The following is a 25,904-nucleotide window of genomic DNA, read 5'->3' on the forward strand; positions in this document are numbered from 1 at the left end:
TGCAAAATCCTGTCAAATAAATGTAGAGTAAAAATGAAAATAATCATCTGAAATGTAGTTTAGTGGAAATATAAAGTTGCATAAAAGGGAAATACTTGTATATTTGTACTTAAGTACAAAACTTGAGTAACCCATTGCACTGAATGTGCATTTTAGACAATAAAATACCAATATATCATCTTCTTCTCTGCTAGCATTATGATTCATCTTTAAGAATCAAAGGTGTCAGTATGAAAGTATGGTGACAAATTAAAGGAAAAATCTGAAAAAAAAGTGGAGAAACACGAAGACAAGGCCTCCATCCATAGAGCGCAAGGGGGTCAATGAATGATTTGATAAGTATGGAAATGATGTGAATCATATGCTGTCGCCTTCACAATCACCAGACTTTAACCCAATTGGCCGATGTGTTAGACAGCACTTTCCACCATCATCAAAACGCCAGAGCTCCAGAGTCAATCCCAAGCCACAATGAAATAGTTATGGCGGCTCGAGGTGGTCCTACACCTGACTAAGACACATTATTGGTTTATTGGTTGCTTGGTATATTGGTTTTTCTTTTGTCACCTGTCTGTATGTAATATGGACAAAATTGTCTCTTGCAGAATTTACTGTTTTCAATCTACAATTGACAGTGCATACATTCACACTCACACCTTTATACTGTATGCCAGTGCAGACACAGTCATGTGCAATACATACAGTATATACACTTTTTATTTTATTGTATTTTTTACTGAATTTAAAAGTGAAATTTAATCTGTTGAGTTTGTATGTTCTGCCTCTGCTTGCATGGGTTCCTTCTGGGAACTCCGAGCTTCCTCCCACTGTACAGAAACATGCAGATAAGGTTAATTAGTGATGAACGTGAGAGTGAGGAGTTGTCAGCCTATCATTGGTGTACAATGTGTCTTGTCCAGTGTCAGGTGGAATAAATATCAGTATTGGGAGTGAGAACATTTTGATGTGTCAGTTGCTGAACCCATGATGTCAGACATACTCTGGCCTGGACACTAAATCCCAGGCTTACTTAACTTTACTTACATTTGACATGTTATTGTCCACCTATATGTTTGTGTAGCAGGAGGAAGTGAGGTAATGTGCTGTGTTAAAGCCAGGCCAGGGGTTAGGGTGCTGGATTAATGCCTCAACCTCAGGGATTAGGGACAGAGTGTATTGACACAACACTGGCACGCCACATCCATCCGCTGCTTCCACTGTGGCCATATCTCTACCTATAGATGGACCTGGAGAGCAGCCATGTGAAATGCCGGGGGCTCTGGCACATCAGCAGATATGCATGTAAATATGCTGTTTATGTGGATGCACATACAAACACATGCAATGGCATGTTAATAGAGCCTCACACTGAGAGGTCATCATCCATAGGCAGTCACCCACAATGAAGCTGTAGAGAACATATTACAAAACAATAGGAATTTTCACTGATGTAGGTAAAGTAATGAAACATTATTCATAAGGGTAAACTTATAGGAATAGTTTGACATTTTATGAAATATGTTATATGTTTGTTTTGTTGCCAAGAGTCAGATTTTGAGGTCTTGCCATCACTGAGAGAGACTCCAGAAAGTCAATGCGCTAGTCCAAGAAACTGGCAAAAATTTTGTACAAATCTATCATACGAGACACACTTTGTTATTTAATGAACTTTAGAGGAGCTGGTAGGTGAATTTTGTAACCTTTGGACAGAACCAGGCTAGCTCTCTCACTCTGTTTCCACTTTTTGTGCTAAGCTGATTTAATATTTACCACACAAACTTGAGAATGGTGTTGATCTTCTCCTCTGAATGTCAACAAGAAAGCAAATAGATGTATTTCTCAAACATTTAAAGCATGCTTCATGGGGAGGAGGAAAAACACCATGGAGCAGAGGTGATGCTGAGGAGAAGGTGGGGTTAACAGAACTATCCGGCTTTGGATCGATTGTATCTGACAAGTCACTGAACTCAGCTGAGCAAAGAACGCTTCGCAGTGAGAGATCTAAATATAATTACAAATTTTATCGTACCATTGAGGGTTGCATCTGTCTAGGTGAAAAGATCATCTCTTGGTCATAAATAGATTATGAAACGGGAGGGGAATTTTAATACGACGCTGTACTCACAGCTGTAAACAGCATAGCAGAACACAATGGTAAAGTAAACCAGGGAGGATTTGGTGACTGGAAACTTGAATTTTTGAATGATGAAATAAATTCTTCAAGACACTTGAATTTAATGAGATTTGTGGTTCCTCTTAAATGAACTGAGTGAAGAAAATCTTGAATTGGTAAAGAAATCGCACCAGAAACAATCAATGATTCATCAGTCATGAGTGCTGTATTTACAGTAAATGGGTTTCTAGTTTGAGAGTGGGTGTACAAATAGGGACAAATATTTTTGGATCAGCATGAAGAGTAATCCATTGCTTGGCCTCAGCAAATAGGGAACTTGTTTGGGATGTGTTTCATCTGTGGGCGTTAGATCATGTTTCTGTTAATCATCCCAGTATGACATATGACAACAACAGGTAACCCTAGTGAAGGCGGCAGTCACAATGCAGTTTTATCAGTGGTTAGGTCAAAGGTCATTTTATCACCATGTTACTGGTAATAGAGCTCATCTGAGACCAGTGCATCACAGATGTGCGGCACGGACTGCATGTTTTATTGTTGGTGATATGGAGATGTGACACATTTTTATTGATGCTGATTTGGAAAAGCAACATGTGACCAGGAAGTTTATTTTGACTCTGGGGCAGTTTTTCCACCAGAACTCAGTTGGCCAAAGGTTGACCCTACTTAAGGGTAGCGTGCTTAAAAAGACAAAGGAAATTCTTACTGCTCAATATTTGCCTAATGAGTTCATTTTCAAGTCATACAGCCCACACTGTAAGTAAAACTGACGAGAAATAACACAATCCCTGCAAAGTTTTGCCACTGCCAAGCAACCAGAGCAGTTAGATATTACTGTAAGAATGACACCATTGTTTTCATAGCAGTGAGAGATGAAAGATGATTCATTATTTGGCTTTCATTGTAGGGGACGGAGAATATGCACAAAGTTCCCGCATTGCCCAAATTAATGTTTGAACAGCCCCTGAACTATTAGATGTCTGGCACCAAACCTGACATTGACTTGATTACAGCAGACATAGGTGGTGATATAACACACGTATAAAGGCACACACATGTGCAAACCATTAGCCCGTGACGTGGGCTCCAACAATGTCATCAACAGAAGAGTTATGGTCAGAGAAAACAAGTCACCTCAAAATAAATCAGGGCTCCCATGGACCAGGAGATCAAAAGGAAAGCTGTACCATAATTAAAGGAAAAAACAAGCTTGGAAATACACACATTCACACACCTGCAACATTAAATAACACCGACAGCTTCCCATCCTGTATCCTGTAGTGTTGGTACATCGGGGTATTTTCCCTCAAAATAACTTACAATGCACGTTTTATGTAATGAAATGTGACGGAATTGCATAAGTGAGTTGAAAACAGCCTACCTGTATATCCATAAAACACTTTGTATCTGTATTCCTGTGCATTTATTAAATGTGGTGCATTGACTTTTTAAGCAGTAACTTCTCTGTGTTTATTAATGTCAGTAAATCATTTGTCTGTTGACCAGTTGACACTTGTATCTAACATTTGTTTGTCCCAGGGACTGAAAAACAGTGTACTCTTTGCCAAGGTCAGTGCTCCCAACGCAGCTGGCTGGAATCCCCCAGACTGTGTAACACAGGCTAGTGCAGCTCTGCACGTATACACATCTCCTCCTCCTCCTTCTCTCAGTCCCTCTATCTGTCTCTCCCTCTCTCTCTCTTTCCTCTTTTCTGTTGACACCACAGGAATCAAGCAGAGAGAACAAAAAAGAGTCAACAGTTAGCTGAGGCCTATAAGTAGACTCACTTATTTTGCCTTTTTCTGCCCAATATGGCTTAAAAACATTCAACAGTTGTGGCCTACATGAATGTTCGTTCAAGAAACGATTGTAAACAAAATATTTTGATCTTCAATATTTTTAAAATAAATTTTATGTGTGCTTTTATTGTTTTATCGTGTTATTCTCATGTATGCACATTCAGGTCATGTTATATAAGTAGAACATTACAAATGTATGGAGTTCTGACTTATGCTTGCTGGCAGAATTGAAAATGAAATGCCCAGTGTGGTTGGATGCATGACAACGCAAATGATGAAGGTCATGCCAGTCAGATGACGGCTTTAAAAATAGATGGCAGCACTTGGGTGTCATGAACGATTTGTTTTTTATTCATTTAAGGAGAAGTGGGGAATACATGGTGCGAGAGGGGGGTAAAGTTAAATCAAGACACAGATTTGCAAGACTCAAGAAGGACCAGTCTATAATAAAAACTAAAAGATGAGATGGTAAGTTAAGCAACTAAAAAAATGAAATGATGCAAAGAATGATATAAAAGCATCATAAGACCCATGATCCAGACTTGTACAATTCACAATCAACAGAGTTAAAAAGGAAGGACGAAAAAGCTTTGTTGAGTAAAACTGAGGAAATGACTGCAAAATGGAAAAGAAAATGAGTGATAGCGGAGAGGACAGAGAGTGATAGGGGTTAGAGAAGTGGAAAGGCAGGGGAATTAGAGGATCAACTGTGCAGCTAGCTTTCCTTAAAATAGCTTTTAGAATTTTCTGTCTGTCAGTTAAAATGCCTAAACTGGTTTGGTTTGCACTGTGCTTTATTAGAGCGTCAGAAGTGACCCTGAAATACCAGAACAATGAGGAGAAAAAAATCATTAGTATCAGCACAATCTAATAAAGAGTCTGTATAACAAGGGACACAGATTCAGAATGTGATGGTTAAAGCTGATCACGTTTGTAACCTTAAAATGTGATTCCAAAATTTGTTTAATGCTCAATATACTCCACATAACACTGTGTTAAATTACTGAAGTATCAACAAGCTCTTTAATCACAATAAGTGCACTACTACAGATTACAGTATTTGTTTGGTGCACTGTGGTGTACAAAATATTCCATACCTGTTATTTCATATTGCTACACTGTTTTCAATATAACTTACTCCATGTTCATTATTTGTTTGTGTACATTACATTATGCATTAATGTACTCATTCAGGTGTATACACTTGTCTGGGATCACGGGGACTGGTGCCAATCCCAGTTGACATTAGGTGAGAGGCGGGCTACACCCTGGACAGATCACCAGTCAGGGTCACATGGCTGAAATACAGAGACAAACAACCTTTCACACTTACATTTATAGTAATACTTTAGAGTTACCAATTAACCTAATCTGTATGGCTTTGGACTGTGGGAGGAAGCCAGATGATAGACCACGCAGGCACAGGGAGAACATGCAAACTCCACACAGAAAAAGCCCTGGGTTTGAATCCAGAACCTTCTTGCTGTGAGGTGACTGTAACCACTGCACCATTGTACCACCCACTCTTTCAGGTCTTAATCATAGAGTTTATTATTTGCTCACCCTGTACATGACTCTATCTTCATACCAAAGCCCAGCCAAAGCAGACAGAGACAGAATTTCTCATCTGATTCTGCTGCCTCTAATCTCAATCTGTACTTACGCTAACATCTGTCTTCTGTCTGTCTGTCTTTGTCAAGGGTTGAGATGGGACAGGCAGTGTCTCGGTCTGGTCGAGATCTTCTGTCAGTGTAAATTTCTATTGAGTTCACTGACATGACACATAATGAAAAAATCCTGTCCAGGAGAACTGAAAAATATGTTTCAACACTATGTCTAAACACACTGAATAAAGTCAGTGATAATAGGTAACAGGAATGTTTTTATCTTTTGACTTAATCAACATTTTTGGATGCACAGATACACTCCCACGGGTGCCATAACTATGCAGAATAACTTGCATAAGATAAACTGTCGCTGTGAGGGCACAACAACGCCTCTGCTTTCTGAGGAAACTGAGGGGAGCCAGACTGCCGCAGAACCTGCTCGTGAACTTTTTACCAGTGCGCAGTGGAGAGTATCCTGACATTCTGCATCACAGCGTGGTATGCCAGCTGCACCAGGAAGCAGCAGAAAGCTCTGCAGAGGGCCGTCAGGATGGCCCCAAACATCACTGGGACACTGCTGAAGACATCTACCAGGCTCAATGTCAGGGCAGGGCCCCCAACATCATCTGTGAACCTAACCCCACCCTACACACAGGGTGGGGGGCTGGAGCCTATCTCAGCTGTCATTGGGCGAGAGGCAGGGTACACCCTGTACGGATCGCCAGTCCATCGCAGGGCCAACATATACAGACAAACAACCATTCACACTCACAATTTAGAATCACCAATTAACCTAATGCGCATGTCTTTGGACAGTGGGAGCAAGCCAGAGCAGGCACAGGGAGAACATGCAAACTCCACACAGAAAAGCCCTGGGCTCAAACCAGGGCTCAAACCCGGAACCTTCTTGCTAAACGTATGCTGCTAATTGTTTAATGTTAATTTAATTAGTTATTTCAAATATTCTTTTTAAAGTCAGGGAGTGAAGTCACAGTTTCATTATGTTGTTGCCCTGCACAGCAGTACAATGACAATAAAGTTTCTTATTCCCATTCTCCCTTTACACACACACAGAGGCCTTTACACAATCAGGGAATATAGTTAGTCCTGAACAGCATCCTGGGGAAGCCTGGACCTCACCCAGTGAACCTGTGTGTGTGTGTGTGTGTGTGTGTGTGTGTGTGTCTTACAGTAATCTTATCACCACAATATGATAAAAATAAATATTTAAGAGGAACAAAGTCAGATCTTTGGTTACCTCACTAACACATATTCAAAGAGGCAAAAGGGATTTTCTTTTTGAAGTTACAGGAATAAACATAGCTTTGAAAACAGGATGATGATCCTTGCAGATAATGACAAGAGTCAGGATTTGGAGAAAAAATAAACCAACCCTTGTGATACACGGATCATCTGTTTATATATGCTTTAATGTATAATTCATATCATATCTGCATATATGTAAGGGTAGTGCATATATTTTGCATGACATGCCAATACTGTATTTTCATTATTCCTCATGATACAGTGCAGTATTATAAAGATATAAATACAACAAGAACAGTAATAATAATAAATGTGCACTACTGAAGGTGACGTATCCTTTTCAGGAATATACTGCTGTTGCATATGGCAAAAACTGAAACTGCCAAAAAAAAAGAAAAAAAAAGAAAAAAAGCTGGATATCTGTTATCTGTATGAGTTAGTGCATGCATGTGTGTGTTTTCGTATGTGTGTATACAAACATCAGTCTCCCATTGTGTTGGGGACAGTAGCGTGAGAGCGACCAGAGGGTCAGCTGCGCATCACATCAAAGATTTGGCTGTCTGTAAAAGACCCTACTGTCAGCGCGCACACACACACACACACACACAGACAAATACACACTCCCATCTGAGACCCCCATGCAGCTCTCTGTGCTCCTCACACTGAACAATCAGGTATGACAGGCGTGGTCTTTGTGGGTCCCAGCGGACCGAAGAAGACAAAGGACCCTCAGGAAGAGGCCGTCCACTCATCCTCACAGAGGACACGTGGGAGAACAGATCTCTCCCTCATAAACACACACACACACACCACACAGAGTCATTTGTATGCACACAGGGTTTTACAGTACTACTGTGTGTGTGTGTGTGTGTGTGTGTGGTGTGTGTGTGTGTGTGTGTTAAAGGAAGGGGGTGAATAATATCTGAAATACCTAATTGTCTCTTAAAGTTCCTCTGAAAATGTGCATGTCCCTACTCAACAGAATGCTTCCTTCAAATTAAAATATTCTACATCTTATGCATGATATCATGGACTTTTACCTAGAATTCAGGCTGGTGTATTTAGTGTTCATGGAAAATGTGTCAAAAGTGTGTGAATTTACTGCAGAGTTCACTGGAATCTGAACATGAGTTTACAAAGATGGCAGCTTAATGAGTTTAAGAGGTTATTAAAGTGGACATGTAGAGAAGATATGTTATTATCACACATGATATATTCTATAAATAAGTTCTAAAAGAGTTTCATGTTTATACAGTTGTATGTTCTCTCTGGCAGATGTAAGCCTCTATTCACATGGCCCAGCAATAAAGATAATGAGGCTGAAAGATGAATGCAGCTATCTGTATCTTCATAACAGCATTACTCACGTTTATAGTTACCTTTTTCCTTCTTTTTGTCTTCTGTCTTCTTCACTTTTGTCTTTATTCATCATACGTTGCTGTGCTGTAACATAAGAAATTAACAGAAGCTTATTTTGGTGAGTATGTTTTCAAATTAAAAGTATCTTACGTTGCGGTTGTCCCCTGTTTTAAATACCATAAATCGTAGCCTTGTGTTCTGGCGCCCTCGTGTGGCATAAACGTGCAATTGCTGTTTGCTTTATTCGATTTGGAGGGGAAACGGTAATGAATGCAAACGTATGATACAAAAAACGAAAAGAAAAATCAGCTGCGGTTTTAAATAATCTCAATTAGACGTGTTTTATTATGTCGCCGTGTTTGTTTGTCGCCAGTCGCGTGATGGCGCTGTATTCATTCAGCTTACCTTTTCACGGGAGCCGCTTTCCGGGCTGTCGTTGACCGTGTGAGAGTTCACAGGGCATGCAGAGGTCGTGTTGTGTTTTTCGCTCTCAGCTCGTATTTTTTTGTAGCTAACCGCCAGGGACTAGTGATGTGATGGCCTTCCTGACTTTGTTCATGAGAAGGCAGCTGCCGCAGGCCGTAGCTCACTTCTCCCGGGTCGTGAAGCTGGTCCGGCCTCCCTGCGCCGGAGCCCCGCTGCGGAGGCTGCACGGCTCGGGCCGGCTGCGACACGGCGAGAAGGGACCGTGGGGGAAGAGTCGGGGGCCGGAGCCGCAGCAGCACTACCAGTTCACAGACCTCGACAAGGCGGACGCTTTGGTAGGTTCAGTCCGAGAGGAAATGCTTTTTCACGGACTGACATTTTAAAAACTTCAACCACAGCTGCTTTCTTTGGTTACTTTGGATATTGTTGTTGTGTCATGTCATGTCATTTTATTTCCTTTTTCTGTATGTATATTACTTCTTAGCTTATATTTGCATATTCTATTTTATACTTAGTTAGTTATTTATTCTGTAATTGGCTCGCACCGGGACCAGAGTATCCTATTTCGTTTCACCTTCATGTGTTGGAATGACAATAAAGCTCCTTGAATCCTAGACTCCTTTCACTTTCCGGTTCTTCTTTAAAGAAAGTAAACCACAGAATTTGTATCACTCTGAAAACTTCACCATTATATTATTGTGTCAAAGGGACAACAGGAGGTTGCTGTTGCTAATAGTTGTTCTCTGGTTTTTACAGATGCTGAGAAAGTCCCATGAAACAGGTAACTAACATTTCACTGCACTGTTGTTTGGGGTTCAAACCTCAACTTTATACATAAAGGTCTTTATTTGACTCTTTCTAACACTTCCTCTGAAGGTACTATGCTTTATATTATATACACAGCGGTGGAGGAAGTATCATGCCTTAGTAAAAGCACCAATACCACAGTGTAAAAATATTCACATATTACTTTATTCAAAATCCTGCTAAACCCTAATCTTCGAACTGAATCCTCTACTGCCAGTCAAACTTCACAAAGACAAGGCTGTAAATTTATATTTTCTTTCCCCCTCAACATCATCCCTGAGTTGTCTCATCAGCATCTGCAGTTTATTGTTTTGCAGCTGTGAAGAGCTCCTCCATTTGCTCTGTGGAACAACAGTGCACTCACAAATCAAGTGTTTATGAGTGTTCATACTGAGTCATTTTGTCACAGTGAACACACACTTTACTCCACTGTAGTGTGGTATCAGGACACAGCTCTAAACATGCTAAAGGTCCCTGTTGTACTGTGTACAGACAGTATATATAGTCTTAGTATTGTCCAGCTTATTTGGAGGTTTTGACAAACAGGGGCGGCTATAAGGACAGTAAATCTATCATCAAATGCACAGATTTCTGCTCAGGCTGTGAGGTGTCAGCTGTTTATTTCAGGCTGTGAACTGTTTTGCAGGATTCCTCTCGTGGTTCAGGAACGGTCTGCTGGCGACCGGGATCGGAGTCATTGCATTTGTCCAGAGCGAAGTGGGACGAGAAGCAGCATATGGTACAGACATCTCTCTCTGCCATGTTACAGTACAGTGCCGCAGAGCTGGAAATCAGCACACTGCCTAAATTTAAGATGAAAGAAAAATAAGAATAAAGCTGTAAATTCAATTGAAAATCAGCGACTGTCCACGAAATAGCTAGAATTTCTTTTAACCTAAATGTGTCAATACCTGGGCAGTTTCTAAGAGAAGCTTGCTATAGATTTTATTTGTGGATTCAGCAGCAGGTTTAAAATGAATAATTTCACAAGGATTTCAAGGACTGACTGAAATCATGAGTGAATAGAAATGTCATGGTTACCTGAAATGCTAGTTTTAAATGTTAAAATCTTATCAAACAAGACAAGACCTTCATTAAGTCATTTATAATAAATGGTCATTGAGTTAAATTCACATAAATGTGTAAAAAGGCTGAAAACAAAACCTGACCAGCCGTGATATTAAAGTCCTGAGGTGAGTATTATTTCTGTCAGAATAAAGGCATGTTGACCTGTTTCCAACATGTTAAACCATGGCCACAGCTTGTGTAATTATATTTGAAATAACTCTCCAGAAAATATTCCACTTCATCTTTTATTTTCACCTAAATAATTAAAAGGATGAGTTGATCCAACTTGCCTCCATCCGCTGATTTCATTACGGTGAGAAAATGAATTGGATCTCTGCAATAATACCGTGTCAATCTGGTTTTCCTCAGCCTTCTTTATCCTGGGAGGTGTGTGCGTGTCGTTTGGCGGCGCCTCGTACATTGGCAGCCTCCTCGCCTTGCGGAGGATGATGCTGCTGTCTGTGCCAGCTCTGCTGCTCCAAGGCGCCGCCGTGGGCAGCGTCGCCCTCTTCTGGCTCTGCGCGGTATCCCTCTACATCGGCCGCCTGGAGGTGGAGATCATCCACGACGAGGAGGAGGGAGAGGACGAGGAAGAGTGCCGGGAGTGCCGCGAGAGGCGCGAACTCCGGGGTTATCGCGGCTCCCACGACGGCGAGGACAGTGATGGCAAGGGGTCAAAGAAGTAGAGATCTTCCCGGGGATGGAAGTGTGGCGTGTGTGTTGCTGTGATTCAGGGTTTGCCCTTATTTGTGTGAGTGTGTGTGTGTGTGTGTGTGTGCGCGCGCGTGCGGCGTGCGTGTGCTCAAGCAGCCTCCATGTTTACGTGCAGGCTGTGTGTGAGTTTATAGATACAAACTTGCTATCCATTGTTCTGTTGATGTAAAGGTTATTGTAAAGGTAAAGAGAGACTTTTAGATCTTTTGGAAAACTGGTCACGGGAAATCATTTGGTAGTTTGACTACATTCACTTCTGGTGAATAAATCAGTTTTTTGTAAAGAAAAAAAAAGAAAAAGAAAAAAAAGAAAAGAAAAATTCTTATAATCACACTTATTCCAAGCTGCTTCACTTGCGTTATCAATCTGTCTGTAACTTGTATTGATTTATTTTTGTTTTTGTACATCTTCACACTCACACAAAGACTCACTGAGAAGGTCAAGTTTACTTTTCAGGGCACCGTATGCAATCATGTTTAGATCCTCTCGTCGGCTTTTCTCAGGCCAACTGTTGCTAGATGCTATTTGTCTTATAATCCTGTTCAACATAATTAACTGTGATTGACTACTTGAAGTTTTCATAAAAGTCTTGAAATAAAAACAAGCTGGTTGTCATATGCTGTTAGATGTAGAGAGAGTGGACAGACTATGTGCACGTTTCAGGTCTCCTGTTGATTGCAGATTAATGAGGACTTAGAATAGATTTTTTTTTTTTTTTTTTTACAGAGGTTTGAATCACCCTGTAAATTATTTTTTTTTATTTTGTTTTGTAAGGACAATAGCACTTTTGGCAGTTTTTGTTTGTTATTGTAATTCTAGACTTTTGGAAACAAAGAGCATTTTTTACAGCTTTTTTCTTCGGTTATATATTTTTGCTTGGTATTGTTGATATACATGTACAGTACCTACATGTAATCATAAACCATTTTACACCTCTTGAGTGAATTTTCACCATCTGGTGATCACTAGAAATGCTGTTTTAAAGAATTTAAAAGACAGTTGATAGTATTGAGTGTGTGCGTGGAAATGGGGTTCACTATTGTTTACTTTTGTTTGTGTGTGCACCACTTTCAATGCAGCCTACTGTACATACAGTAATAAAGCCAGAAGAAACCTGTGTTGAGACAGACTGAAACCTTCAGTGTGTTTTTTGTTTGATTTCCCAAACCAGAGTCATGATTCATGACCCCTCAAAGAGGAGACACACACACGGTCTTTCCTATAGCGAAGAAAGAAATCAAACTTGTATTTTCAGCAGGAGTAAAGGCCTCTACCTAACCTAACATATACCACATAAGAAGTTGTCATATTTTTAAGATTATGCAAACAAGGCACAAAATACTGTAGCAGTGCTGTCAGAGTCAGTGGTTACTCTCCCTGCAGTAGTAGGAGTCAAAAGATGTACAAACTGTCCACACACATGCTGTACATGCATAATTTTTATAATGAGCCGTGTGTCTGCAAGTGTGTATGAATATATGAACTGAACAGAGCAGCATGTGGTTGTGTGTGTGTGTGTGTGTGTGTGGTGGGAGTGTTGGCAATAGAGGGGGGCCTTTGTCTGTGATAACTATCGCTGACTGGGTTAGGGCGAAGGTCTGTGATATCTCCCAGCCATCGACACACAGTGTTGCTGTTGAGACTCACCTCAGAGTCACCCTCTCTTCCTCTCTCCTTCACTCTCTCCTCCTCCTCCTCCTCCTTCTCCTCCCACCTCTCCTTCCGCTGATTCCCAGGGCGTTCCAGTGCAGTTTCACATGCACAGGGTGTGTCTCGATGGCTGCTGCTGCCGCCGCTGCCACCGCTGCTGCAGTGTGTGACCAGCAAGTCCACCCCCCCCCAGCTCTCTTCCTTCAGATCCTCTTCTACCCTTTCGCCCCTCAAGTCCATTCTTTCTGGACTCCTCCTCACGTTCGCCTGCCCCCCTCCCTCCGCTTTCCTCCCCCTCGCTTCTCCAGCGGCTGCATTTGACTGCACAGGTCTGTTTGGCATGCAGGAGGCTCCTGAGGCCTGGCGCGTCTAAAGGGCAGGGCGCCCAGAGGCAGGAGACGCACCCTCACTGACAAACAACCATCTACCCCCAGACTCCAGAGCAGCTACGGAAAAACCACCACAACACCAGTCCACGGCTCTGAGCCCAGGTCCAGCCTCAACACATCTCCCCAAACCTCAGCTCTGCAAACTCAGCCCTGAAAGTTGGAGCCGTAACCTCTGCTTATTTTGAGCGCAGATTGCTCATCTGCTCTCGGGTGTTAAATGCCACACGTACGGATCAAAGGATCTGCCTCGAGAGCTGCATTACGCACAGGTTGGCCTTCTCCTGCCTGAGAGGAGAAAGAGAGGAGATTGTTGGGAAACAAGTAAAGTAGTGGAGGAAGGATGGAGGAGTTGTTGAGGTGTAGCGAGCCCACGCAACGGCGGAATCTGTCTCGGTGTCGTCCTCCATCCCTCACTCTATTATTCCTACCCATATTTTTTACTCTTTCAAATGAATTTACATGTGCTGAGGTATTTCCCCCGGGAGCGTGACTCCAATTCAGGGGGTAAGATAAGCCATCAAAGTCAGTGACAGAGAGGGCGTATGGGTGACTCTCTGACAGGCTGAGTAGAAAACAGTCAGGAGAGCTGCCATGACTTAGAGCGCGCGCACACACACACACACACACACACACACACACACACACACACACACACACACACAAACAGTGCACAATAATTTCAACTGTACGAGCTGTACCTTTACTTTTAAAGACAGTACTTCACAAAAAAAGAAGAGATGAAGATGAAACCAGAGGTTATTTTGCAGCACATCAGCGCACACACACCCACTTATACAGTACATACGATTTTGCACGTACAATGGCATTTTCTCCCCAACAACTGCTCTTGTTTAGTATGCGCTTCCTTTGGTCTTGAGGAGGAATGATCCTCACTCTAATGAACTAGGGCCTGCCACTTGAATGTAAAACAGGATTTAACCCGTCTTCAATGTCAGAGCCCCTCCCTGGGGCTGCTTCAGACAACACACACACACACACACACACACACACACACACACACACACACTCGCAAATTCATGGAGATGCACACAAGCAGACACACGAACAAACCAACAGTGTACACACACACACACACGCACAGGGTGATGCACGCCCGCATATAGTTTGTCATAAGGGAGACACTCTGCGTGCTTGTGTTCATTTCAGACCAAATTTATGGCAAAGTCGCACACTCAAACAACCTGCTCCACACTTTACTTTTTACTAAGGATCAATAGCACGTGAGCTTCAGTGTGAAACATAACAATTTGCAGGGACACAGACATCTTTTATATTTATTCAACCACTGACTTGTCCCGTGTGTTAGTTACTCTTAGCTGCGTGTGGGATGAATTTATGTTAAGTCTCACACATATAGTGGAGGGTTGTGTATGAATATCTGTTACCTGAAATACTGATGTTTTGTGAAGGAGATTCAGATCTAGTGTACGCAAATGTAGGTGAGGAACAAACTTGTTGATCTGTTTGACTAATAATAAATAATTATTATCATTTTTAATTGTTAAATTTATTTGTTGCACAGAGGCAAGAAAGAAACAGCAAAGCCATGAGTTTTGTGCTCCTCTACTGGAATATTTTATTGTTATCATCATCTGTATCACTGTTTTTCTTTTTACATTTGTTCATTTTATTGGATGAGTGGGTGGGAGTATTCACAAAGATGGGAGGATAACATTAGATTCACAGTGATGGGTGAGGGGTTAGCTATTTAATTCAACAAAAAGAAAAAACAAACAAAAAAACAAACATACACACTTGTACAAGCCCAAACGCACACTCACGCATTCATACGCACACATTATACCATTAAACACCCGAGAATATGTGCGCTCACACATCCTTGTATGTGACAGCTACAGTATGGGTGTGTAGTGCACATCGAATCAGAACAATTAGAATTTTTCCTTCTTCTTTTCAGATATCAGAATGTCTAAGATTTCCACATAAGCCGAGTCCTCAGATCAGACAGTGAACCATAATCTCAGTTTGGGACAATTCTCAGTCTCACTCTGACTGATTTTTCAACAGATTCTATAAATTTCAAATCAATATGTGGGACTATTTTTCCAAAGTGCTAGAGAATTATCTGTTTATTTCTCAGTCTTTTTATTGTCGATTATTAAAAATGTGACTATCCTCATGATTTTTTAAATAATCCTTTTTTATGCATTTCATCAAAAATTGTCAGATTTTCAAATGTTACAAATCATACTTGGGATTGAAAACTGTTTGAGTTCATCTTAGACTAACCTCAGTTCAAATGGGAGATGAAATATTCTGAGCACTAATTTAAAAAACTGTTTTTTCCCCATATAAAAGTGTTTTGTTTTGTTTAGTTTTTTACAGTCCTGAGAGGAATTCAAACCAATCGGTGTGACACAGACATTTAAAGTGTTTTATATTTCCACTTTTTAATTTAAAACTTTATTTCCAGTTGACTGAATTGAACTGAAACCACTGTCAGAATAATTCTGGTTTATTTTTATTGACCTCTAATGGTCGTCTTTTAATGACCATGTGTGGTCTGTTTATTTACCTGCCTTTTTAAATGAGCATTTATCCCCTCTACTACACTGTAGTCAGGCTATGATACTAGTGACCACTCTTGCATTGTTTTCTGTTTTAACAGGATCACACAGCGAGTGTTAAGTGATGAAGTGCTTTGAGTTCACACCAGAACAAATTCCAGTAAGTGCTCAGAAAAACACAGAGGTTTAAACCATAATACAAACACTTCTGTCCAGCAACATTTCCCCTCCTAAAAACATTTTCAGAAAAAAATAATTAAAAAAAAGGTATTTGGATGCTTTTGTTCATCCAATAAAACAATGTTATCTTATCTGTCTAAACTAATTTTTCACACCATTCTTTCATCCATTTTATCTGGTTCAAAAAAATCAATAAAAACTTTTTAAAAATTAAAAAAGAAGAATATGGCTTTCATACACAAACGCAATCGCAGCATCATACAGATTATACTATAATTAATACTTAGTTAAACAAATGAACTTCCTATGATCAAACAACAGAAATAGCGTCCAGTCTGCATTGCATCTTCTTCCCTTACATATATATATAATGGAATGTCTGGGACTACATTATTCATATTTTTGTCCCCAACAGTGTGCTTTAAGTATGGCTGACTGATGAATACTTGATTTTTTCAGCATTATTATTATTATTATTTTTTTTTGAATCTCAATACAAAAACACCAGAGGGCTGTCTCCATCTATTTCACGGGAAACCCTATAATCATATTCTCACCTGGAATCTCAGCGTAAGAGATGATTTGAATACTGCAGTAATAAAAATTCATATTCCAAAGTCACTTCCATTCCTACAGACGAGTAACCAACTCTTTCTACTGTCTTTAGGGGTTAATTGGGTTAATTGGGGTGACAGTGAGGAGGGTGTGAGCTGAGGGTCTTTATGGTTTTGTCTCTATATACAATATGGCTTCTCTGAGTGGAAGAGACACAGAAATCAACACAGTCATCTAGAGAAAGACACAGATCAGAGTTCATTATTGTTGCAGAGAAGGAAAATCTTGGGGGACAACCAGTCAAAAGTTTCCATGTTCCGTTTTCTCTGAGAGTCACTGTCACTTGTCCATAGTAGGCAGACGGAATAATTCCCTATGGCAGCGACTTGTCACATTCTTTAGATCTCAGTTATTCAACTCATTGTCCAATTAGTAACGTCCTTAGAGGCTTAATGTCCTGCCACTTCTGTCTGTCCTGCCCTTTTCAATGTCTTTCTCTCTGTTCTGTCACCCCGCTCCGTCCTTCATTTTTATCTTCTCCTCTCACCTCCTCCCCCCTGGACTCTCAGTCCTCCTCAGAGCCTGCAGCCCCCCTCAGTCCATTCATACAGAAGGGCAGGCCGGAGGAGAAAGGGCTGTCAGACGGGGAGAAACCACTGAAGGGTGGCAGGCCGGCCAGCCGCTGTAGGTGGGGGAAGAAGGCTGGCGGGGGTCCCTTGTGGTGGTCCGAGCGTAGCTGCAGGCCATCGCTGTGTCCCGCGCTGTGGTGGTGGGAGGGAGGCAGCTCAGGTGGAGCGTAACGGATAGTGCTGGGGGCGTAGAGGCTCTGAGGGCCCTGGGGGCCGAGGGCAAGGGGGTGAAAGAGGACCCGGCCCGCAGCGCCACCTGCAGCCAGTCTCTGGAGCAGCTCGAAGTCAGGACCGCTACCTACTCCGCTGCCGCCACTGCCCCGGCTCACCACCCCTGGGACGGCCCTCTCCTCACGGGGCAGAGGGGAGGACACGGACATGGCCGGAGACAAAGCAGGGGACGGGGGAGTGAACAAACCTTTTGGAGGGGCCTCGCTGCTGGAAGAGGAGTCGGGAATCGGGGTGGTGGGGCTGTCGCCGTTGAGACTGCTGGAGGGCGTGTGTGCGTGTGAGGGTTGGGGCTGGGCGGTGTGTGTGGTGGAGGTTTGCGTGTGTGACCCCCAGCGCCCCCCGGTCGTCAGGGAGTCATGTTCAGTCTTGATGCTGGGGCTGCCGGACAGTGGAGACGGGGTCACAACGCTCTTCAGCTGCTGGATCACAGCCCGACCGTTGTGCGCCCTCCCACCTCTCTCCCCTCTGGTCGGGGTGTCCCCCCCCCTGCTCTGTTTACCTCCTCCCCCACCGTCTTCCTGTTTCAGTCTGTCACTGTCTCCCCCCTGGTCCCACTCCGTTTCTTCCTCCTCCTCCCCCTCGCTTTCGCTTGCCAGGTCCGAGGATGCCGATACGCTCTCCTCGGTGTGACGCAGGTCCTCCATTCTGCGGCGGGTTTCAGGAGGAGCGCCCTCTGGGTCGGACCTCAGCAGGCGTTTCCTCCTGTCCTCTGATTGGATGGCAGCGGGTGTGAACTTCTCTCTGCCTTTAGTGTCGGGGTCACTCTTCCCCGCTGAGCCCTTCGCTGTCTGTGAGCCTGAGGAGGAAGGATGATTTTTATGATAAGATGACACAGGCAGGTGTTCCTGTTTGCCAGTGCGCACCATGGGAAGGTAGTAATGTATGTGTAGCATGCTACCTCGGGCCTGTGAGGAGCTGTCGGTGGGAGAGGAGCTAACCCGAAGTCTCTCTGCTCTCACGCTCTCTGGTAGCTGCAGCAGATCCAGGGGAGTGTCGGGCAACTCTGTTCGACTGGTTGGATAGATTGATGGAGGGATGGACAGATGTGAAAATGGAAGAAGAGAAAGGGACGGCGAAAAAGTGGACATATACACAAATGATCATCTACCACTTAAAGACCACTAACAGCCTTAAAAACAAAACACTAGCGCCGTGATGATTTCTGTGAATACTTACAGATGGAAACAACATATTATCAGCCTAATAACAACCTCCAACAGCCAAACTGCCTCACACCCTTCTAACCTCCACCTAACGCACACCCAGTTCTCCAAACAACAGCCTTACAACACATACACAAGAACTGACACTTGCAAACAGACACATAGGCAGGCCCCGCCCTTCAAGACACACACAAATGCACAGAAAAAAACACACACACTATGCCCCACTCAGCAGCCCACCTATACACAGTTAAGCCCAGACAAGGAGGAGGCTGTTGGAGAAGTTAATGAGCTCTTGTAATTACAGCACTAATTAACTAAAACACCATTCAGCCCAAAAATTCTGACATCCATTTGTTGTAATTATATAGCTTCAGTCCAATTAGCATTGAAATTCAGCCTACTCCTCTTGTTTTTGTCTGACTGCTCTGTCGCTGTGCACACATTTTTGTTACGCTCTGTGTTTGTGCATGTGTGTGTGTGTGTGTATTTGCATCAGTGTCTGGCTGAATACGCATGTGTGTATAAACGAGAGAAAGAAGAGTAAAGCATATTGTTCGAGGTTACCTGCAGTTGTCGGTGCATAAAATAAATAAGGCCTTAAATAACAGTAATACTGCATTAAGACGATGAAGGTCATTTGAAACTTAAGCACAAAGAGTCAAGACTTTTACTCAAGTTTCATATATTATTTTAAACTGTGTATAATAGATAAAATAAATTGAACATGTGACCAGTCAATAAAGATAGTGATGTTAAAAAAAGTCACAGAATTAGACTGCCCATGATAAATTATACACTGTAAAAGCTCTGGGTTATATCTTATCATTTAATTACTTTTAAAAATATATAGAGCAAGAATTTGCCATATATTGATCACAATAATAGTCCTAATAATTGTAGAAACTGTCAGCAACAACATAAGTTGCATTCACTGATTTGATCTTATCTCTTTTAGGGCAAAAATACATTTCAAATTCATTTCAAATCTATAAAACATACAATTTGAAGATGACTAACACTTTTAAGTCATTTAAAAAATTTAAATAAAATTTTAGCTAGCTGCAATATTTATATAAAATTTTAGAATGACTATTAACTTTAATAGGCCCTTGCTTTGATGTCACTGTTTTGAAAGTATCCTCATCAGTTTTCTCACATGTTGGAGTGAAACTCCTCCAATAATCCCTCTGCATTTCATCATCTATCCCTTCAAAGGATCTCTGTACACAGTATGGTGCCTGCACACATGAACCGAGCTCATATCAGCAGTCCTGGTCAACAGATTGTGGCTCTGCTGTGGTTGTACTGACCTCAGGACATAGTTGACCCAGATGACGTTGCGTTCGTGAGGGGCTTTGTGGTTGATGGAGACGGTGGCAGTGGACTGGATCCACAGGTAGCCGCCTCTCCTCTGGAGCCAACGGTAGTAACCTGTCACTACCTGGCCTTTCCTCAGCACTGGGAAGAGACAGAAAGGATGTATGACAGAAGGGAAGGAGGACAGAGAAGTTATTGGTTTGGTAGTTCATGATGACAGCAGCAGAGGGCGCCTATCACAACAGGACTGGATGAGATTTCAACAGGCTCTCCTGGCCCCCAAGTTTGGACAATGGGTAGAAAGAGTTGGGGGTGGGGACCAATTTCATATACAACATGCGCCTATAGATGTGACTCACAGTCCTCATGGCTTTGCCGAAGGTTTTCCAGGTCTTCTACATGGATGAAGTGGTAACAGGTATGTCCCACCACCTCTGCTGGGGTCAGATCCATATACTCTGAGATCCTGTGAAGAAAAAAACACACACATTTGTCTACTAAACAGAAACAGATGAGTCTTCCTAAACCACCACCTGGCACAGAATGCTCTGTCAACCAACCCATGAAAAGCATGAAAGTGGAACACTCAAAAGTGAAAAACAAACCTTAACACATTTGCAAAAATATGCAACATTCCTCTGACATTATCCACACAAAAACCCTGACCTGTTCTCACAGTATGTGACCTGTAGGTCCATGTTCACTCGGAAGACAAACATGTGGCTCTCCATGCGGACTTCGTTAAGCGTGGAGGGAGGGAGTGTGTGCGCCAGGGCCACCAAACCCATTGGTCGACGCACTGAGCGCGTGGAGCCCGGCACGAGCGCAGGACGGCAGCGGATTCGTCCTGTCACGTGGATTACCTGAGAAACAGAGGGCCATTTTTGCAGGATAAAGTAAGAACAGGGAATTGTTACACAGCTCGGGATGAAGAAAACAACAGTAACAATAAGAGGGACTAAGAAACATTTAATTCATCGATAAACATTTCACATAAATACAACATAAAGTCAGATTCTAAGCTAAGGACTGCAGCAACGCCCGTGTTACAGCAGTGAGTGCAGTAAACTGTCTGCTATGTGCAGCAGTCCGGTGTGAAATAAGGTCACAGCCATAAAACACAGTGAAAACGACCACCTTGACAGTGCTATGAAACACTGGCGGCGCAAAACAAAATGACAAAGGTCTGCTTGTTATTTTACCAGGCCAAGAACAAGCAGGTGAATGCTAAAGTACCTGCATACATAATACAAGGTGTGTTATCAAATTATGACAAATCCATTCCTCGGACATTCAGTACCTTGTATCCAGAAGACTTGACATGCAGGCCTCTTTTGGTGAGCGTGGACTTCATGCGGATAAAGAAGCCGCGGTCGGGAGGGTCGTCGGCTGGAGAATGAGGACTAGACGGAGCTGCCGAGGATGGGAGAAGAAGAGGTAAAACACAAATATCCATCCAGCAAAAACTGTCAGAAATTCAATAATTTTTTATTTTGTTGTGATTCCAGTGAATGTGGCAAAAATTATCTTCTTTTTGTCTTATATTTCTTTCAGTTTTTCCCTCAAAAAATTATTGACAGTATAATCAGTACCTGGCTCAGGGGTACCAGCCAGGGAGGAGGTGGATGCGGAGCTGGAGGCGCTCTCGGGGGCCGTGTGGCAGCCGGCCTCAGCCCTCAGATGCGGCCTGATTCCCAGCCGCTCTGCCATCTCGACGTGGTCCGCTGGGTGTATGTAGTCGAACACGCTGCTGCCGGTCAGCTCCACCTGAAGAGAAACACATACGCTGATCAAAAACAGAAGCTTAGAGCACAAATACCTAACACATGAGCAGGTATGCGCGCACACACACGCACACACACACACACAGAGGAAAAAAATCAATAGACATTATGACAGGAAAATGAAAGCGATGCTCTGGGTTACAACTCAACAAGGAGTGTGGAGGTTGTAAGACATTCCCACACACATGCACACGCACACACACATATACACACGTGTACATTCATTTAAGTCTAGTCTCAGAGGACCGAGTGACTACAGTATTACACAAATAAAACCAGGGGAGATAAAAATCAATTGTATTTGCTGATTAAAAACAGGTGAACTCTAAGTATCTCCAAAGGTCACATTACTATTCTTCCTCTTATTCCCCGTGTCCCTCCCTGCTCCTTCATTCAGTTACAGTCTATCCCAGCAGGCATAAAAAGCAGTGCAACAGCTCTATATGATCCTATCATAATGCATCACAGTCGCATCTCTGATCATTTAAAGGTAATAATGGCGCTGCTCTTGCATGGCATCCATAAAAGCAGCACAATCGGAGCAGGTGTGATTCCATCTGAAGCTGTATAAATGAGTGCGCGTGTGTGTGAGAGGGGGGAGAGGGAGCATGCATGCTTACACACATGTATGCAGCTTCTATTACATCTGCGAACAAGTGTGTGTGTGTGTGTGTGCATGCGTGTGCCAATACCATTCCATCTGATAAAGCCGTGGCTGCAGCAGCCTCACACCCTTGTCTGTAGGACACAGCCATTTATTACCGGATTAGAGCCATTTACTGCAGGCTTTATGGGAGCTTCAGCAGGCCCTCAAGGACATCACAGCCGGGGGAGAGGAAGAAGGGGAACGGGGAAGGTGGGAGCGGAGGAATGAGAGCGGTGTGCGATGAGTGAACAGAGAGGGGTAAAGATGGAGGAAACCCCACCGGGTGAGGGAGGATAAGAGAGAGGATAGAGGTTCTTAGTCCTAGACATGCAGGGTGTAATCTCTTGGGGGATGCCCTGTTTTTTTGGAATTGTGCCACCTGTAATTAAGACAGTGTTCAATATTGGCTCTTATAGACACCATATGGAACTGTTTTCCTACATACTGAAAAAATGTGCTAGTACCAGACTTCAAAAACAAGTGAAAATATCTATCCTCTGACCTATGTGCCTATTCTGATATAATATTGCCTTAACTTGGTTGTGGCAGTAGAGCGAAAGAGAGGTGTACAGCATCCAAAAAGGTTCTAGGACAGAAATGAACCAAAGACCAAACCCAATGTAAGTTTACAATACAAGTTTTAAAGGCCACATTAATTCAGATGAACATGGAGTGCACATTAAATGTTTGATAACGGTTTTAAGACATACTAAAATCAAAAAAATATTTTCCAAGTTATAGGCTAAACATGTGAACAAATTATTTTTGAGTATTTCTATATCAAAATCTCTCTCTTATCTCTTCCTGTGAAGAAATGTAAAATATTTTAATGACTTCTCTTGAACTAAAGGGCATTACAGAAATGTACCAGTGTTATTTGGAGTTTGGGCAGTGTAAACAAGTTGTGAGTAGAACAATGACATTACATTCGAAGTTGATAAGACAAACTTGTTAGCAAACTGTTGGTTATTAAGTTGCGGAACAACATTATCATTCATTTGGAGTCATGTTTTTGGTCACCTGGTGAATCTAAGACCAACAGTTACAATCTTTTAGCTCCGTTTTGGGTCTCCATCAACTCCTGAGGGAATATCTGGCTCTTTAGCTGCTACATGCTTCACAGGATAGTCGCTACTGCTTTGTGTCTGCCATTTAGTGCTGAGCAGGTAGAGTTTTGGAGGGGAGGAAAGTGACACTACGAGAGCAGTAAGAGTGAACCAAAACTGGAGAGTTTTGGACTGGACAGCTAAACAGTCGACTGTAGATTAAAGTGATAATTCTCTGTAGGTTCATCACTACAAATGACAACTTTCACACTGTCTTTGAATTATCATTTGATATATAGTTACTGTAAAAATGATCAGCATTTGTGGACAAGTTGGATGGAGTTGTTCTGGCATTCAGCACAGTGAATAACCACAGACATCATCATCAGTTGAAGTTGATAGAAGGACAAAATTGGGAACTACATCAGCATTTTTTTTATTCTATAAAACATTCTTTAAATGCACTGGTCCATAATGTTTGAAACCCTAAAAAAAATAAATAGCATGTGTATTAAAGGGACTACATGGAAAGTGTCACAACATCTGAATCTACAGGATAAGTGTTTTTTTTCCTGATCTGTCTTCACTATGCAGATATAACATCAACTGTGTAATTAATAGGTGCAGCAGCATTCCTTTTGATTCTGACATCAAAACTGACTCATTCATTAATGTTTAAAAATTTAGAGTTTGCATCTAGGCATTAAGATGCTGGATATTTGACAAGTCAATGGACTGGGTTTGGTTTCTAAAACTCTGGACGAACCTCGTTTTGGGCATCTTTTATTAATGATTATACCAAGATATCCGTTTCTGTCTATCTGCCTGGGGTTAAGGTGTCTGTATTTCATAAATAGCAATTCCTCTGCAAAGGGAATTCTTGTCGTTTTTAAACAAGGACTAAATTTACCTCTGCTCAGAACACTGGACCAGCCATCTGAAAGAGACACAATCCCCTGGCCCTGTGGTATTGGAAAACAAGGTAGAGAGACAAACAGGTCCTTATGGGCTTTACCAGGCTTAAGACCTATCCGAATAATATCACTCCATCACAGGCAGGAGGGAGGGATTGAAAAAAGATCAGACAGAAATGAGAAGATGAGAAAGAGAAGGAGCGATTGAGAGGATGAGTCAGGCTCAGACATAAAAACAGGTATAGAATGTGGCGCGAAGGGAGACGTGAGGAGAGACCGAGATCATTCAAATCTCTCAGAGTGTGTGTACAACTGTGTGTATGTGTGTGTGTTTGTGAGTGTGTGTATGCAAGCGGACGGTGTGCCTCTGTTTCTCTGCGTATGCGGCTAGACTCTGATTTTGTGTCTCTGTGCGTCATTGTGTGTCATTGTTTGTGTGAGTAGTTGTCTGTCAGTACATCTGCGTGAACCTGTGTGTGTCAGGTGTGTGTGTGTGTATGTGTGCGCGCGCGCAGACATTCACGTACATGTATGTATGGCGGTGTGGTGGGGATGAGGGGGGCTAGGAGGAGGGCAGCGAGCAGGGGAAGGAGAGACATGATATAAATAATAGCAGGGGGCTTTAATATGTATGAGGCATCCGGGCAGTGGTCCACAACACACTCTCAGCCCTCAGCCCTCACTGACTGATGGGAGAGGAGAGAAGGAGGGAGGGGGAGGAGAGGGGAGGGGGAGCGGGGGCTGCATACTAACCATTCCCAGATCAATTCTCTCCTCCCTCAATCTACCATCCTTCCTCCCTTCTCTTTACCCCATTTATCCCTTTCCTTTCTCCTCCCAGCCCCTACCCTTACTTCTCCATCCTTTCCACTTCTCCTCCCTCCGATTCTTCATTTCCTCCAGCCTTTGTCTCCACTTCCACTACTCCATCCATCCTTTGCTAGCCTCCTCCGCTTCCTCTCCGCCTCATCTGCCATGTGCCGTTCCCCCGGTTTATCCCCCGTGCTTCCGGCCTGGAGACCCGGGGAAGAGAAAAATGATACCTGAAGGCACCAGGGGAGTGGGCGGCAGGCTGTGCCCTTGGTCAAGGTGCCTGACCTGGGCTAAGCCGGCTAAGCAACCCCCCTGTCTGGGGAGCAGCCCAGGGTGTAAGCCAGGGCAGAGGGGTCAGACAGGAGGAGGGGGGACAGGAGACGGCAGGGCAGGGGCGGTCCACAGGGGCGACATGCCCTCTAAAACAAACCACCAGTTACACTTTTTCACTCAGAACATCATTTGTTTGTCTGTCCTTCCTTTCTCCCCTGTGTCCGCCTCCACTCGCCAACAAAGTATTTTGTGTTTAGTGTTTTTGTCTTTTCCATCCCACCTTTCCTTTCTCTCTTTTTGTGTTTTTCTCTCTCACCGCTTGTATCCATAAACATACCATATACCTGCCCTCATATATCCTGTAACTCACTCTATCTGCCCTTCCTGGCTGTCTCTCTTTCTGATCATAAACCCCTTCCATCCCCACCCTCTCTCATCTTTTCGTGGAAGGTAAACGTGGTGTTGTATGTTCAAGGTTTTGAATGTAATCTTCGATCATAAATAATTTCATTAGAATGCTGATGGCTTAGGCCCTGTTTGAGTAGATGTGATGGGTTAGGCCATCTGCTCAGCTGATAAGAA

General features: G+C 42.8%; 2 protein-coding genes across 2 annotated transcripts in view; one reads left to right on the forward strand and one right to left on the reverse strand.

The window, feature by feature from the left end:
* The first annotated feature begins 8,590 nt into the window (after positions 1-8,590).
* tmem160 (transmembrane protein 160) lies at positions 8,591-12,315 on the forward strand. The gene is made up of 4 exons (XM_018702052.2): positions 8,591-8,926; positions 9,348-9,372; positions 10,045-10,137; positions 10,836-12,315. The coding sequence occupies exons 1-4, from the start codon at positions 8,702-8,704 to the stop codon at positions 11,150-11,152; spliced, it is 660 nt and encodes a 219-aa protein (XP_018557568.1). The 5' UTR covers positions 8,591-8,701; the 3' UTR covers positions 11,153-12,315.
* Positions 12,316-14,797: 2,482 nt separating this feature from the next.
* The window catches only part of npas1 (neuronal PAS domain protein 1), a 37,888-nt gene continuing 26,781 nt past the window's right edge, over positions 14,798-25,904 (reverse strand). The window contains exons 6-12 of the mRNA XM_018702050.2: positions 21,439-21,613; positions 21,147-21,259; positions 20,513-20,709; positions 20,206-20,312; positions 19,840-19,987; positions 18,262-18,374; positions 14,798-18,159 (exon numbers count right to left, since the gene is read on the reverse strand). Coding sequence (XP_018557566.1) covers positions 17,069-18,159; positions 18,262-18,374; positions 19,840-19,987; positions 20,206-20,312; positions 20,513-20,709; positions 21,147-21,259; positions 21,439-21,613 — 1,944 coding nt within the window. The 3' untranslated portion in view covers positions 14,798-17,068. The remainder of the gene's footprint in view (positions 18,160-18,261; positions 18,375-19,839; positions 19,988-20,205; positions 20,313-20,512; positions 20,710-21,146; positions 21,260-21,438; positions 21,614-25,904) is intronic.

Source organism: Lates calcarifer, linkage group LG21 (assembly GCF_001640805.2).
Source record: "Lates calcarifer isolate ASB-BC8 linkage group LG21, TLL_Latcal_v3, whole genome shotgun sequence".
NCBI lineage: Eukaryota > Metazoa > Chordata > Actinopteri > Centropomidae > Lates > Lates calcarifer.